This window comes from Neophocaena asiaeorientalis, unplaced genomic scaffold, assembly GCF_003031525.2.
Source record: "Neophocaena asiaeorientalis asiaeorientalis breed wild unplaced genomic scaffold, Neophocaena_asiaeorientalis_V1.1 scaffold218, whole genome shotgun sequence".
NCBI classification, from domain to species: Eukaryota; Metazoa; Chordata; class Mammalia; order Artiodactyla; family Phocoenidae; genus Neophocaena; species Neophocaena asiaeorientalis.
This window is the reverse complement of record NW_020172818.1, coordinates 12,570,611-12,587,818: the sequence shown is the minus strand read 5'-3', so window position 1 is coordinate 12,587,818 and position 17,208 is coordinate 12,570,611. Positions and strand designations below refer to the sequence as shown.

The 17,208-nt window shown below is 48.3% G+C and overlaps 1 protein-coding gene across 1 annotated transcript in view; it reads left to right on the top strand.

The window, feature by feature from the left end:
* Positions 1–17,208, top strand: part of CRMP1 (collapsin response mediator protein 1) — a gene marked incomplete at its 5' end in the record, with an annotated part of 74,043 nt that overhangs the window by 24,202 nt on the left and 32,633 nt on the right. Inside the window, 4 exons of the mRNA XM_024741773.1 lie at positions 3,435–3,619; positions 7,258–7,422; positions 13,175–13,236; positions 15,143–15,223. Of these exons, the coding sequence (XP_024597541.1) occupies positions 3,435–3,619; positions 7,258–7,422; positions 13,175–13,236; positions 15,143–15,223 (493 nt within the window). The remainder of the gene's footprint in view (positions 1–3,434; positions 3,620–7,257; positions 7,423–13,174; positions 13,237–15,142; positions 15,224–17,208) is intronic.

Genomic DNA, 17,208 nt, shown 5'->3' with positions numbered 1-17,208 from the left:
AGCTCACTCTTCCCAGCCCCACTGAAAACTTGATGTTTGCAGAACTTGCCAAGCACTCTCGCCTGGGAACAACCTTGCACCCATAAATTCTCTGCCTGAAATGCCTTGCCCCTCCCCCCATTCTCGTTTCATGCCCCTGCCCCCCAACTCCTGTTTGTCCTATGGGCCCAGCTTGTGTGGCTCCTCCTCCAGGAAGCCTTCCGGAGCCCAGGCTCTTCCTCTGTACTGGCTACCGCTCCCCCTGTGCTGGCCGCCTCTCCCCCCTGGTTGCGCATTTGCCCCTGACGAGGGGTCTTGCCTTATTGCCTCCCAGCCAGGGACCTGGCACAATGCCAAGGATGGATGGGACCCTGGAGTGTTGAAGTGAGTGTAACATACAAACACTGACACATCAGGTGGTGGGGACCTCGATCTCAGCCGGGGTACAGCCTGGAACCAGAAAGGAGATAAAGGCAGGGGGTGGGGTGGGGTGTGGTGAGATGCATAATAAAGTGAGGTTTCTAAGTCACCACTGCTTAGCTAAGGCACCACCAGGCGGCACCGAGTTCCCCACTTAGGCGGGGCCTCTGGGGTCCTGGGGACAAAGAGACGTGGAGAACCCTTTCATGGGACCACCATTCCCAGCAGCGACACAGAGTTGGAGGTTGGAAGGCTGTGTGAACACCTGGAGACTTAGCACTTAGGCCACCCGGGGTATTCAGGAAATAGGCAGTTTCCGTAAATTCAATATTTGTCCGCTCCTCTTAGTGGGAGACGCCTTTTACTTTTAACCCTATTGCTGAAAAGCTTTCTAAGCACTGGTGCTGCTTCTCCTGCCTTATTAAGCAGAGCCAGCATCTGTGCCTGAATGTCTTGCAGGGTCTTCAGATGGTCACGTGGGGCACTGGTCCCTGCTGACCGAGAAGGAGGTGTGGAAGCGGGGAGAGCCTGAGGGACCGCTTGGCATGAGAAGGCTCGGTGATTTCCCTTCACTTTGATTAAACCCCAAGAATCCTTTCATTTTGCGGCCATTCGCCAAGTTTTCCTAAAAGCTGTTCAGCCGGGTTTGTGCAGAATCCGTTATGGTTCATCGAGGGCTCCATCCAATTGGCTAAGCATTGGAGAAGCACATGCTGCTGGCGCAGGACTTTCTTCTGAGTGATGGTGAGGGTGGCGTTGGGGTAAGGGCAGGGGTCTGTTTCTCCGGCTTCCTTCCTCTCTTCCCTTTCCTTCCATGCACACTGCCGCTGAGAACCATTCAGGGAGTCTTCCTCCTAATTCATGGGGGGCGGGGTTCCATTTAGTTTAATCCCAGTTCGGGGAGAATCTGCTGCTTCCGCAGAAGGGAAGCAGGGAGACAGCCGAGCTTGGTGGGCAGAGCCTGATACTAGACTTGGGGACCCTGGGCTTGAATCCAGATCCAGCGCTGACTTGCTGCGTGGCCTTCGATAAGTCACCGCCCCGCCCCGGGTTCCGTTTTCCTCTTTTGCAGAATGTGAATACTTACTCCCTCACAGGTTGTTGGCGGGGGATTAGAGAGGGCTTGTTCATAGGCGATGATCTGCCTGCTAAGAATGGCCCCGAGCTGTAGAACTTTCGGCACGGCGGTGTGGCGGCTGAGTCACAGGCCGGGATCGGATCGGGCTGTGCCGAGTGTCTGCGCATGCCCGGTCTCATTGGGCTGAGCCCGTTCCTTTGCCAGTGCTACGCATTCTGAACATCACCCCGTCTTCTTTAGAAGCTAGTGTGAGCGTCGGTGAAGGGCTTATTAGAAGAGAATCCTATAGTTGGTGCTCAATAGCGGTTCACTGCTCTTGGTGCAAAGCTTGGGGGTGACTTCTCTGAACCCCATTCCCTTCAGCTCCTGGCACATGGCCATGAGCTTGGAGATGGACGGTGAGAAGATTGGACCAGGCAGGATTCTGTACATGACGATGGGAATTACGGAGGGAGCGGGGTGGCGATTAGAAGCAGCAGCGGCCGCAGTTGTAGCGCTGGTGGAATTGGCAGAAATGCTGACATTTCCTGGGGCTCGCCATGGCCCTGGCACTGCGCTTGGACTAGACCAGTTTCTGGTTTCAGGGTAGACAGTGTGCGATGCTCCATTTCTGTGGAAGAGCCCCAGGTAGAGCCCCGTCACTTCTGTGCCCCGACGTGCCTGGACCAGCCGGCCCAGGAGTCCAGAAAAGCAAGGAGCTTTCGCACCTGCGAGTGGATTCTGTTTGGGGCCTGACATTGCGGTCACTGAAGGAATATTTTCCTATGTCTTGATTACTGGTGTTTTTAGGTAACTTAGAAAAACCAATATTGGGGCCCCATCCCAAGAGTTTAGAACAACTGGATTTCTTTTTTAAATAAAAATTGCTCGTGGTCAGATGTAGTGCTCTCAGCCGGGCACTGACCGTGGAGCTGTTGAATCTGTCCTGGTCTGGCTGAGCCTCCCTCACCCAACCCTGGTGAGGGATACGTCACCTGACTCTGGTTCCAACACATAAGACACAGCGGACATCGCAGGGGCAAGGCTTTGAAATTCCTGGGCTCTTCTTCCTCGTTTCCCAGCTTTTGAAATTTGCCCTCCTTCTAGAGGAAGTTTCCAGGCACCAAGCACGTGGGGAAACAAAAGTGTTGGTCAGCCTGCCTAGGAGAGCTCTGCCACCCGCCGTGTGATTCCCTCATGGCAGGTTTTACTGGGGCTTAAGAAGCTTTCCGGAGGCTGGTGCTCATGACTGTTGCAAATGAGAAACCAGGTTGCCTGTCAGTATCACTCTGCAGGGGCTGACATAACAAAGTCCACAGACTTGGAGGTTTAAACAACAGATACTTGTTTCTCACAGTTCTGAAGGCTGGATGTCTGAGATCAGGGTGTGGGCAGGTTGGTTTCTTCTGAGGCCTCTCTCCAAATTCAGTCACATTGTGAAGGGCTAGGGGGTTAGGACTTCAAAATATAGACTTTGGGGCGTCACAGTTCACTTCACAGCCCTGTCTCTGAAGACTTGCAGAGCTAAGGGGACTTTTCACTGCTTCCCCCCCATCGCTCACCTCTGTGTCCCCAAAGCAGTTGCCAAAAGTGTGTGAAGTGCTCTGGAGTGTCAGGCTGTTCAGAGAACCCTTTGCCACTCGATACCGATGCTGGTCTCACTGCTGTTGGATTCAGCTCTGCCACTGCCTCCCCCTGGAAGCCCTCCCAGATAACCAGGCTGGTGAAATGGCCCACCTTGCGCTCCCCACGCCCTGTATGAACTGGATTGTAACCATCTGCTTTACATGCCTTTCCTCCTCATTAGGCTGTGAGCCCCTGGAGGGCAGGGACCCTGCCTCAGTTATCTCTGTTCACCCAGTGGCCTGCGTAGGACCTGCCTCAGAAATGTGTATCCAATGGAACTGAAGCTGCACGGTTGACAGCCATTTTGTTTTTCTTTTAAGAACCAAAGTCCGTCTCTGTTGTTTGTGCCCAGGCAAATAGGAGAGAACTTAATTGTTCCCGGTGGAGTGAAGACCATTGAGGCCAATGGGCGGATGGTTATTCCCGGAGGTATCGATGTCAACACGTACCTGCAGAAGCCCTCCCAGGGGATGACGGCCGCTGATGACTTCTTCCAAGGGACCAAGGCAGCACTGGCAGGAGGGACCACGATGATCAGTGAGTCGTACCCCTGCCTTAGGGCATAGGCTGTGACATCTCTAATGCATCCCCCGCATCTTGAGTAACACCAGGCACTTTGCTCAGGGTACCTGGTGCACAGGTGGCTAAAGTTTTGGAACCAGTGACGTAGATGTTGTTATGACAGATGGGGCTGTAAGGGCTCAGAGAGGTGTGATAAGTTGCTGAAGGTTACGCAGCTGGGAAGTGGTTGTGTTAGACAGTGTTGCTGCCGTAATGCTGTGATAATGCTGCATAACAAACAGCCCCCAAACTTCAAGCAAACACTTGTTTTTCTCATTCAAGGGTCCACAGGGTTAGGAGCAGGACTGGTGTGGGTCTGCTTTAGGCTGTGGGTTGGCTTTGGGGAGGGGGTACCATGGCTCTCCCATTCTGGAACCAATGATCAACTCAACCGTGCTCTTCTCCAAGTGGAAGGCAGAAGTGCAGGCAGTGTCTGGCAGAAACTTGCTCCTCCTCTTACCGTCTCATTTCTTCACCTACACACTGTGACTTCAGCCCTGTGTTCTGTTGGTCAAAGCAAATCACACGGCCAAGCGCAAAGTCCCTGAAATTGCATTCTGTCCGCAGTGAACCATGGTGAGGGTGGGAGGGGAAAGAAGAACTGTGGACAAATAACGCCATCTACCACAGTGGTCTGTCTGGGATGCTGGACTCTTCCTCTACTGCCCTTTGCAGCCAGATTGTTGTATTTTTTTTTTTTTTAACCCAACAGAGCTTTTGTTTGGATTCCATTTTAATAAGCAGTTTTGATTAAATAGGCAGCAGTGTATTTGAAATGTCCTCTCAATAGTTAGACTCCACATCTAGGTGGCTTGTCCCTGAGCTGGTCCCAACCCTGCCTATCTCTCCCCATCGAAGAGTTCCTCTGGAGGTTCACGCTGGCTGGAGTTGGCCACTGTGAGCAGAGCTCATGTAGCAGAGTTCCCGTCCCCCTGAGCCAGGAGGGTATGGCCCAGCTCAGGAGGCAAGCACCGTTCTGATCCCTTTTCCAAAAAGCAGCCCTGTGTCTGCTGGTTAGGAACGTGGGAGGAGCCCAGATTTGGGACTTGGATCCTAGCTGCCAGGGTTTGTACTGGTCACGGCCACTCAGCAGCTGCACCACTGGGCAGTATTGAGCCTCTGTGAGCCTCAGCTTCCTCGTCAGTAACATGGACTTTGTAATGTGCCCCCCAGCCCGTACATGTGGCTTCTTAACATAGTGCATGGCATATGGTGGTAAGTGCTTTGGGAACAGGAGCTGGGATATTCGGAGAGGTGGAGATGGAAGTTCCAGGCTCAGGGGACCTGTGTGAGGTAGAGGACAGAGCCCTGGATGAAGAATCGGGATCCCTGGAGTTCCCCTTGGCTCTTTTTCCATCACCAGCTGTGAAACCCCTGGGGGACCCCTCCACCAACCCCATGGGCCTCATCTTCCCCATCTATACAAGGGTGGTTTTCAAAGTATGTTTCATGGAGCACCAAGAGCCTATGAAGTCACCGTGAGAACCACGGTTAGGAGGTGTGTGTGGGGGTGCAGGGAGGTTCTGAGTCCCCACCCCATTTCTTCATTTAACAGATATTTATTGAGGGTTGCTCTGCACCAAGCACTGTGCTAGGTGGTGGGGAAGAGAAGGAACAAAGCAGCCATGATGCTTATTCTCCAGGGCCTCACAGTCCATGGGGAGTCACTAACCACCCACACACAAATGACTATACGCGGATGATTAGTTCTACAGAAGAAAGGGGCACAGTGCTTTGAGCTGTGCTCGGGGAGGCTTCCCTGAAGAAGTGGCATTTGTGCATCGATCTGAAGGATGAGTGGGAGTTAACTGGGTGAAGAGGGTGTAGGGGAGCAGAGCTCCAGGAAGAGGGAACAGCACATGCAAAGGCCCTGTGGTGGGGGAACACATCTTGTGTTTAAGAAATTGAAAGAGGCCTAGGAGGCAAAGGTGCGTAGATTGACGGCTGGAATCCTGTGAGATAAGGCCGGGAGGAGAGGATGGTACTGGGCCTTGATGGCCAAGGTCAGAATTTGGTCTTTTTCGTATGGGTGATGGGCAGCCATTGAGGGATGTTAAGCAAGGGAGTGATGTGACCTGTTTTAAAGAGACCTGAATAGAGTGGCCTAGGTTGAATGTGACGAGACCGGTGGGAGGTGGTTGCAGTTGTTCAGCTGAGAGCTGAGGGTGGCTTGGACTAGGAGTGTGACCAGGAGGTGGACAGATGTGGACAGCTCCAGTGACATATCAGAGGGAAATCAGCAGTGGTGATGGATCAGCAGTGGAGGTGCATGAGGGAAGCGAAGGGTAAAGAGTAACCCCTTGGCTTCTAGCTTTTAGAACGGTGAGGCGATATCCTTACCATTCTGGGGCGGGGGTGGGGGACCAGCTTTGCCAGTGGGGTCGGGGAGGGGACGATGTGGCATGAGGTTCCGGACATTCTCATCTTGAGGAGCTCTTGAGTCATCCTAGCGGAGAGTTCAGAAACCTGTGGCTGAGAGGGGGGGATATGTTTGAATGAGCAGCCACGTAGAAAGAAAAGTTCTAGGGCCAAGTCGTAAGGAGTTTGATCGCTTAATGGTCAAGTAGAGGAGGAAGAGTCTTCAAGGAAAAAATGGCCACAGAAGTGGGACAAAAAGCCAGAAAGCCAGGGAGGAGCGAGTTTAAAGAAGGAGGGAGTGATTCACTGGTTTCTGAGAGGTCAAGTAGAGTGAGGACTGGAAGGTCGAATTAGCAAAGGCTGCTGCTCTCGGTGGGTGGAGGAGTGAGCGGGAGTGGGGAGCAGAGACTGCTCTTTACAGACGTCTGGCCGTGAAGGGTGGATGTTAGGAAAAGGGTGGGAGCTAGAGGGATGTGCGAAGCCCAGTGAGGTTGAAAAGACAGTTGTCTCCCCTTTGATCTGCTTTACATTTAAGACTTTATTGGAAAAAGGGATGATGAAGTTCATATTCTTTTAGGTGCTTTTCGCCTTGGCGTTCTATGCCCACGAAGGCAGCATGGAGTAGCGGGAAAGGGTCCAGACTCTGCAGCTGACAGGACTCTGGGAATCTTCTCCGTACTGCTTACTAGTTGTGTGACCTTGGACAAGGTTTTCACCCTCTTTGAGCCTGAGTTTCCTCATCTGTCAAATGGGGATGTTTTTATTCTCTTCACAGGGTAGTTGCGAGGATTTAATGAGATAATTTATATAAAGCCCTTGTGGCGGTATCTGACACATCAGAAACATTCAATAAACAGTCACGATAATGATGGTGATGGTGGCGACGAGGAGGAGGATGAAATGACGGTAACAGTGGTGGGGACAGTGGTGGTAATGAAGACTAAAGATGGTGGTGACCATGTCACTGCTGATGGCTATGATAATGATGGTGACAACGATGGCAGCATTGATGTTGATGATGGTGGGGATGATGATGAAGAGGATGGTGATGACGAGGATGTTCATCTTGTTGATGTCAGTGGTGGTGATGATGATAATGGTCACGGTGATGGTGGTGATGGCGGGGGATAGGGAAGGTCACGACAGTTACGCTAACACTGGAGATAATGATGGTGATGACGGCAGTGAAGAGGCTACCACTGGGTTGACTTGGGTCCTCAGCATCTTGGAATGTGACACATATGTTTCTGTCCCAGTTGACCATGTTGTCCCTGAGCCTGGGTCCAGCCTGCTGACCTCCTTCGAGAAATGGCATGAAGCGGCGGACACTAAATCCTGCTGCGACTACTCCCTGCACGTGGACATCACCAGCTGGTACGACGGTGCTAGGGAAGAGCTCGAGGTGCTGGTGCAGGACAAAGGTCAGTTAAAGCCCCAGAATGGGGGCCCAGTTCTGGAATCGCTGTTTTGTTTGTGGGTCTGATTGGTGGAGTTAGAATCCCTTTATCTGCATCTGCTACGAACCCAACTGTGAGCTGTGCCCTGCCCCATAAACAGTGGAAAAATTGGACCCTCCTTAAGGAGTCTGTCTTCCTCTCCTTCAGGCCCTTTGGAGGTCCTCCCTGTTTATAGAAGAGAGCCCGATTTCCTTAGCCTGGCACACAAGGCCCCCACTGATCTAGCCTCACTTTTCTTTCTCTACCATAAATTCATCTGGGTGCTTATTATCCTGGACGCCATCCCCCGAAACCTGCTGCTCCACTGGGCCTTTGCTGTCGCAGTCTCCACGCCCCCTACCAGGGATGCCCTTTCTTCTACTCTACTTCCCAGCTCAACTATCCCAGTTTCCCCAATCAGAACTTCAGAACTGCTTCATCCCTTGAATATCCATAGAAGGTTACTTGGGCCTCTTTGGGGGCACCTTTTGCATTATTTTTGGATTACAGGACACTGGTTGTCTGTCTGGCTTTTCTGTTAAACCCTGAGCTTACGAGGGAGGGGATTATGTCTGTGCATCTCTGTATCCCACCCTCTCTCCCCTCTGTGTGAGCTCAAACCAGACATCTCTGCACGGTGTGGGTACTTTACTGTGTGCCTTACACCAAATGGAGGTGAATTGAACTGAACACCCACAGAAACAGAGAACAAGAGAACAGAATAAACCAGGCGTGAGGGGTCCCTCCGAAAGAGGCCGTTCTGAGGCTGTCTGAGGAAGCACCATCAAATGAATGACATGCTTCAAGGAGAGATGGGGGGTGTTTTCAAGTTTTTAAATATATATATACTGTGTTTTCTCGTGAAAGTATCATCGCCCAAATACAAAAAAAAGTCAGAAAATCAAGAGAAGGAAAAAGTTTTTCCCTCTGGTCTTACCCCCCAGTTGCCACTTACCTTTAATATTAAGGATTATTGCTTTCTGTTCCCTATCTATTTAGACAGTTTTCTCCATGTATAGTTATACGATAGCAGTTATTTGGAATCCTTTTTTCACCTAACGTTTTATGAGTAATCATTACTCTTCATTAATTACTTTTTAATGGCTCGTAATACACAATGTAATGGTTAATTTGTGTAGCTATTTCCTTTTTATTGGGCATTTAGGTTTTCTGTTTGCTTTACTGTAAATCGTGTTTGGTGAACATCTTTGTAATGCCATTCAGAGATGGCATTATGGGGTCAAGGTTTTAACATTTTTCAAAATCATGACACTTACTGCCAAATTGCTTTCCCCAGAAATGCACCCACTTGCATGCCCACATCCCATGTCTCTCACTCCGTGCGTGTTTGCACCATTGGGTGTTATTACTTGCATGAAATCCTTGCTAATTGGATGAATAAAAGTCAGTCTACCATTGAACATTGCAGTTCTTTAACTGCTAATTACCTTAAACATCTTGCATACATTTTTCCTTTGTGTGAATGTCCGATTGTGTTTCTTGCCCATTTACCAGTTTGGGTCTCGTAAGTCTGAGCTTCTATATCCAGATGGTTTTATCCCTTCATTGAAGTTGCTGTGAATCACACTTGTTTTGTACAGAATCATAGTCCAGGTTGTAGAAAGATCCCAGCAGTTGTGTTGCCTGAATCTGAATCCTGCCCTGGGCAAGTGACACTGGGCAAGTCACCAAGCTGACCTCTCTGGGGCTCGCCCACTGACTCCCCATACATAGTGTCAGAGCTCTGGTACCAGGCATGAGACTCCTGGTCTGAACTCGGTGTTAATTCTCCAGTCGAAAGAAGGAAACAACCCATATGTCCATTAAAGGATGATTGGATAAACAAAATGTGGTCCATCCTTACAGTGGAATGTCATTCAGCTTTGAAAAGGAAGGGAATTCTGACACCTGCTACGACACGGATGAACCTTGAGAACATTACGTCAAGTGAAATAAGCCAGTCACAAAAAAGACAAATGCTGTACGACTGTGCTCATGTGAGATGCCTAGAATCGTCCAGTTCATAGAGCGACACAGAGTAGAATGGTGGTTGCCAGGGGCTGGGGGAGGGGCAGCGTGGAATTAGTGTTTAATGGGGACCGAGTTTCAGTTTTGCCAAGGTGAAGCGTTCTGGAGATGGAAGCACAACAACATGAACGTACTTAAGGCCACTGCACTTGCAGATGGCTCTGACGGTAAATTTCATGGGAGGGATATTTTACCACAACTAATGAAAAGCAGCAGTTATTTCTTTGCTCACAGCTCTGTGGAAAGGCACTTTGGTTTGGGCTCAGCCGGGCGGTTCTGCTCACCGTGGCTCACTCATGCCTTGCGCCCCGGCTGGGAGGATGGGGCAGGTGCGACCGCTCTCTATACCCTCCCTTGCCCAGCAGGCTCTCGTGGGCTTCTTCCCTTGGTGGCTCCGCAAGGGTGAGTGGAGCTGCAGGCCCTCTGAGGCCCCGGCTTGGAATGTGTCCACTGATACTTCCGCTTCGTTCTGCTGGGCGGAGCCAGTCTCGAGAGCAGCCCACGCTCAAGGAGTGAGGAAATAGGTTCTACCTCTTGAGAAGGGTCACTGCAAATGTTTTGTGAAACTGTAAACTATTACCAGCCAGTTTAGTCTCTTTCTGCCTCCTACTTCTACCTGAAATTATCTTATTTGTTTGTTTGTTCATTGCTTATTTCCACTAGAATGTAGACAGGGATCCTTCCTACCTCGTTCACAGCTGTATCTCTAGCTTCTAGAACGGTGCTTGTACACAATAAGTACTCAGTGAATATTTGATGAGTGAGAAAATATTCCATGAAAAAGGACTTCTGGGGTCTCATAAGTTTTGGAAATGCTCCCTGTTTATTCTATTCTTGAATATTCTTTTATTTATTTTTTAACATCTTTATTGGAGTATAATTGCTTTACAATGGTTTGTTAGTTTCTGCTTTATAACAAAGTGAATCATTTATACATATACGTATGTTCCCATATCTCTTCCCTCTTGCGTCTCCCTCCCTCCCACCCTCCCTATCCTACCCTTCTAGGTTGTCACAAAGCACCGAGCTGATCTCCCTGTGCTATGCGGCTGCTTCCCACTAGCTATCTATTTTACATTTGGTAGTGTATATCTGTCCATGCCACTCTCTCACTTCGTCCCAGCTTACCCTTCCCCCTCCGTGTGTCCTCAAGTCCACTCTCTAGTAGGTCTAGGTCTGCATCTTTATTCCCGTCTTGCCCCTAGGTTCTTCGTGACCTTTTTTTAGATTTCATATGTATGTGTTAGCATACGGTATTTGTTTTTCTCTTTCTGACTTACTTCACTCTGTATGACAGACTCTAGGTCCATCCTCCTCTCTACAAATAACTCGATTTTGTTTCTTTTTATGGCTGAGTAATATTCCATTGTATATACGTTCCACATCTTCTTTATCCATTCATCTGTCGATGGACACTTCGGTTGCTTCCATGTCCTGGCTATTGTAAATAGAGCTGCAATGGACATTGTGGTGGTACTTGACTCTTTTTGAATTATGGTTTTCTCAGGCTATATGCCCAGTAGTGGAATTGCTGGGTCGTATGGTAGTGGTACAGTACTGAGGTTTTCATCTGAATTACTTTGATTCCAAATAAGACCAAATCTTATTCTCACCTTTATTTGTTAGGCATTTAAAAAAATTGTCTAAAAATTCTGTTTGCCTTTTTTGCTTCATTGTTTTTATTTTGAGCATTTTTAAATATAAAACAAAACATACAGAAAACCACACAAGGAAAAAACGTGGCTTTGTGAATTATGAGATTACCCTTTCCAGGTAAGAAATAGAAATTTGCCCCAAACAAAGACCCCCAACAAACCCCTCATGGCCCCCCATTGTAGCCACAACTCCTTCCTCCCCCCAAAAGTAACCACTGTCTGGTGTTTTCTAAATAAGAGGTTTTTTGGGTTTTTTTTTTGTTTTGTTTTTTGTTCTGTTTTTTTGTGGTATGCAGACCTCTCACTGTTGTGGCCACTCCCATTGTGGAGCACAGCCTCCGGACACACAGGCTCAGTGGCCATGGCCCACGGGCCTAGCCGCTCCGCGGCATGTGGGATCCTCCCGGACCCGGGCACGAACCTGTGTCCCCTGCATCGGCAGGCAGACTCTCAACCACTGCGCCACCAGGGAAGCCCTAAATAAGAGGTTTTTTAAAAAAAAAACCTTTGTTAAATTTGTTGCAGATATGTTCACTATGTTGTTTGCTTTTTATTTTGAATTTTTAAGAAATAACTTATAGAAAGTTTCCATTTATAACAAGTCAAATCTATCATGATTTGGAGGAAAGCTTCTAATCTGAGATAGCTTTAACCCATCCACCCACCCACAAGAACCAGTTCTAGGGCATATTTATCAATTCTGCCAAGTCATTATTTCTGCTTTTATTTATATTGTTTACTTCTAATTTCTGGTGAATTTCCATTTTCTTCTTTTAAGGATTCTTATCATAGAAGCTTACTCAGTTGATGTATGCTCCCCCTCTCCTTCAAAAAATAATGAAGCATTTAAGGCTATGAATTTACCTCTCACTATGGATTTACCTGTTTTACCCACTGACGGTTCTTCTGTGTCTGTGTATATAACTGGGTTTTTGTTTTTGTATGTAAGTATACTTGATTAAATAGAGACTGATACTTTTATGTTAATCTCTGAATATTATTTTTTCTTTTAATTTTTCTTAATCTTTTGGGAAAAGAAATTTTTGTTGCCAAGGTTTTCTAGACCAGAAATGATTTTTGGCTTGTCTTCACTGTTGCTTAAGTGTAAAAGAAGTCTCAATCTCATTTAGTACTTTTGCCTGAATTTCTTCTTTTTCTTATCCAAAGGATTCCTGATTCCATCAACAAACATTAATGGCACAGCACATGTTGTGGATGTGCAAGATGAAATAATATATAAGATGTGGTCCCTGTCCTCAACCACTTGAAGGCATATTAAGAAACAGTCCTCCCCCCACCTCCTCTGCTCCCCGCTGGCTGCACAATAAGTCCTGTCATTTCAACCTTTTTGCATCCTCCCACTCAGAGCCTCAGCCCACCCGTCTCTTTTGCCTTCAGCATCCTCCAACTCTATTTCTCCATTTCTCCCTGCTGTTCTGCACACCCATCCTCCTTCCAGAACTGTCCTTCTGAGACAAAGTCTGATCGTGTCATTCCCTTGCTTTAAAAGGCCATGTTCTACGAGATAGTAGTGATGGCTGTACAACATTGTGAATGCTCTAAATGCCACTGAATTGTACGCTTTAAAAACGGTTATGATGGTAAATTTTGTTATGTGTATTTTACCATAATAAAAAAAAGTGATTTTTTTTTTTTTTTTTTTTAAGCACATGCTCCTTTTTGCTTCAGCCACAGGACACTTTCCAGTACCCACATACCTAATGTCTTTTTATCCTCCTTGCTGTCCATGCCATGCATATCCATCCCTCTCAGCCCAGATAATTGCCTTCCCCCGGCTCCTCCCCCTCCCTTTCGTCCTTTTCCCCCCTCCTCTTCCTTCTCCTTCAGACTCAGCTGACATGTCACCTTCCCTGGAGACCTCCTTGGACCCTCACCCACACCCCCAGGCTGGCTTAGGTGCCCCTGCTGTGAATTCTGATGGCACCCTTCTGTCTTGGTTGTTACCACCCTGTGCAGTGCTTATCGATTTACTGGAAAGACATGTCCTTTCCTCTTAAATGCATTTTTCTACTGTCTTTTTTATCTTGAAACAGGTGTCAATTCCTTCCAAGTCTACATGGCCTATAAGGATCTCTACCAAATGTCCGACAGCCAGGTAGGTCCTTGCACACCCCTCGCCTCCCTTGGGCAGGAATGGGCCTGCCTTGTCAGGCAAAGTGGCACAGGGCAGGGGAGATGTCAGAGCAGGCCAGGGAGGGCTCTGGGTTCAAGTCCTGGTTCTGACGCTGAGCTGTCAGTCATCGCCCTTCCCTGGACCTGCATTCCTTTCTGCCTGTACAAGTGGCGTGGAGCAGGGATCCCCTGCTTGGTGGTTCCCAGACTCGGCTCATCTTCAGCCTCATCTAAAGAGCTCACTAAATACACAGACTCATATTCCATCACATATGCTTGGGGGTGAGGTTCAGGAATCTGTACTTTCTTAAACCTCTGCAGTTGATTCTGGGGCTCAAGCGAGTATGGGGACCATTACCTTAGCTCTGACCTGGAGGAGAGCCCTGGCTGTCCCTCCAGCCAATTGCAAGTCATGTCCTTTCTCAGTTTTCTCATCTATACAACGTGATCATCTCTGGCCCTAACAACCTCAAACAGCTGTTCTGTGGATGAGATGAGTCAAGGAAGAAGGTGGTCTAAGGAATACAGGTGTAGGGAGTACAATTTTTCAGGCACCTGGCCTTCTTACACCCCTGGGACTCTTGGTTTGGTTTTGTTATTATTGCCCTGCCCTCTGCTTGTTAAAAAGGTGGGACAGTGTGGTGGCAAAGGGCACGGCTGCTGGAGCCAGACTGCTTGGCAGCAAGCCCTGACTTTGCTGTGCAGCCTGGGGCAGATTTCCTAACCTCTCTGTGCTTTAGGCCCTTCATGGCACTTGCCTCAGAGAAGATGTCGGAGGATTAAGTGATTTAATACAAGTGAAGCTCTAGGGCAGTGCCTGGCACACAGCAGGTGCCATACGAGTGTCAATAAGCTGGTTTTCATTATCCCTACGGGGTCTCATATGCAATGGAAGAAGCACCCATGTCTTACCTTTCAAAATAGACACTTTGAGTTGCATAATATAACTTACCCCGAGATGGCCTGGAAACCAAAAGGCTGAAAGCTTATTCAGTTTCATGGAAAAAATAGCATGTGTCTCTCTAGTGTAATTGAAATTCTCACCTGTTTCATTCGAACGTCTGTTTCACTGAAGCCCTGGTTAGAGTCGGAGTTGAGCAGACTTTGGGTGTGGGTCCTCAAAAGTGCTTCATGCCTCCAAGTGCCTCCCCCACCTGCTGTCTACATCTAAAAGCACACATCCTGGACAAGGGAGGTGTTATCTTATATGCAAGGAGGGCAAAGTTGAGATTCAGGAGTCCCTGGGGAGGGAACATGTGGCTTTGGTCCTCAGCAGGTGCAAATGTCTGATCGCAGATCCTTTGCAGGTGGGAAGAGGGCACTGGACAGTGGACAGGGCCTGGATTGGCGAAATAAGGTGATGCTTGGCAGGATATATGTTATCTGAGTATTAAAGTTATTAGAGGACTTGGTCTCTCGACCCCAGTTGGTCTATAAAATGACAGGAGCTGGAATTTTTGTAAAGACGTACACATGTCCTATGATTGGTGGTGGCTACAGTACAGGCTTAGCGGGTTTAGTTATACAATTTCAGTAAAACTGAAAACAGCTTCTCAGCTGCAGTTGTCACCATTAATAACGTCACGCTCCAGAGGAGCAAAGCCGCAAAGGCTCGCGTGGGTATAATTGTGGATGTAATCACGGCTTGGTGTCACTTTTATCATTTATGCGCCTCTCCCCCACCCAAACTTTCTGCTCTTGGATCTGAAGGGTGTCAGGGTCAAGGGAAAATCTTTTCCAATTCTTACTTGTTGAGCGACGCATTCCATTGATGTGGATGGAGCGTCCTGGCAGGTGGTTGACTGTGTGTTAGTAGTAAGAGCAGTCTTTGCAAATGCTGGTGCTGTGATATTTTTATCTCACCCCAACCCCCTTTTGTCCCCCCTTAGCTCTACGAAGCCTTCACCTTCCTTAAGGGGCTGGGAGCTGTGATCTTGGTCCACGCAGAAAATGGAGATTTGATAGCTCAGGTGAGTGGTGTGAGTTTCCACCCCTTCCGCCTCAGTCTCCTTCTCCTTGTAAAGGATATGAGAAAAGGGGGTGGAGGCATTGGTCAGCCAGGTCACCAGACAATGAAGGGTCAAGCCAAGAACCGGATGGCATGTCAGGCACTCCAGGTGTGAGTCATGCACACACTGTCTGCAGCGTGGCCTTTGGCGGGTCATAATTGCCTCCTCCTTGCGAACCTCGACTTTCTCACCTGTACAATGGGGATAATATTACTGCCCTGTGAACCATGGCGGGTTTGCATGAGCAACAGATAAGGATCTGAAAGAAAATGCTTGGAAGCTGGGGTTGCTCATCATCCTCCACGACTTGAGAGCGGGGCTAATGGACAGAGCTCAGGCTGGGAGCAGGTGTTCCAGTCTGGCCTCCTGACATTGGGCGAGGAACTCTATCCCACGAAGGCTCCTGTGCTTCATTTAGAAGCATCTGCCTTGCAGTGTGGTTGTGAGGATTAAATGATATCATGTATGTGTAGAGCAATGTCGGACATGTAACAGGCTGTAGCCATTCAGAAGTTTTGGGTAGTGTGAGACATGAACCAATTTTGATCATTCTGGCTATAGGGTGGATAATTTGATGGGAATAGAATAAAATCAGCTAGGTTTTACTCCAGCAATTCTCATAGGAAATGAAGAGAGGAGACAGAGCGGAGGTGGAAGAGGCAAGAATATGATAGGGAAGGTGCACATTCTACAGGACTCATCGATTGACTGGATGGGGGAAGAAGGAGAGGAAGTCAAGGATGGCTGCTTGGTCCCTGGGCAGGGTTGATCATGATGCCACGAATCAAGATCAGGCATATAGAAGGTTTGGATGCATCCAATGAAAGTAGTTAATGCCGTGCGTGATGCTAAGGAGTACGTATATCCTCATTTCATAGGTAGGGAAACTGAGGCTCAGATAGTAATAACTTGCCCACTGTTATATGGGGCGTCGGAGCCAGGATGTGAATACAGTTCCATCTGGTTCCAAAGCCCAGTGGAATTGCAACATGACGGTTAAGGGCATGAGATCTGAAGCTTCACTCTTAAGGTTAGCTATTGTCTTTATTTCTTATTATTTGTGTTCTTGCAGTTTTTCTGTAAAATTGAAATTCTTTCAAATTCAAAATAAAAAAGAACAACTCAGTACCATCACACAGCAGTATTCTGGTCATTGGCAAGAAGTCACGAAATCCAGCCCTCACCCCAAAAGATGGGATTGTACAAAGGTATGAATGCCGGGAAATGAGCGTCACTGGGAGCCATATCAGAGGTTGTCTGCCAGCCTCTCCTCTGGCCCCCAGTGATTGATGACCCTCTCACATGCAAAACACATTCATTCCTTTCCAGGGTCCTCCAAACTCTCACCTCATTACACCGTCAAAGACTGGAATCATCTAAGCCAGGTCTAGGTGTGGATGAGGCTTCTTGGGTTTAGTCCCTACAATCTGTAGGTCTTTGAAGAAAATAGGCAAGTTATCTCTCCCCCGCCCCCCCCCACATACTCAACACACGACATATAGTGGTGGGGTGGGCATTCCTATTGAAAAAGGGACAGTGGAAAACACCAGGAGTCATTGGTCCATAGCAGTTCTGAAATCCAGTTAGACAAGTGTTGGCAGTTCCTTGATTAGGTCTCGAAGCCTTGAAGCCTGAGAATAATTCTCCATGGCTCTTGGCTCCACCTTCTGGGCTATTGGTCCCATCCTTCCTTTTCATGAAAAGTAGTCCATGCTTGCAGCTGAGGAATTTTCTCAGCCTGCTTCCTGCACAGTAGAATTTTAGGAGCCCAACTGCCTCCATTCATTTTGTATGTCTTATCCCGTCCAGTCCGGGCTGCCGGTGTTTTGCTAAGATAATCTTCCCAAAACCTTTGTGGGCCTCCTCTGAATTTCACTGGAATTCACCCCGTTAGACAAAAGATACCCACAGATTTCTTTTCAATAAGCCCTCCTCCTCCTGGTCAG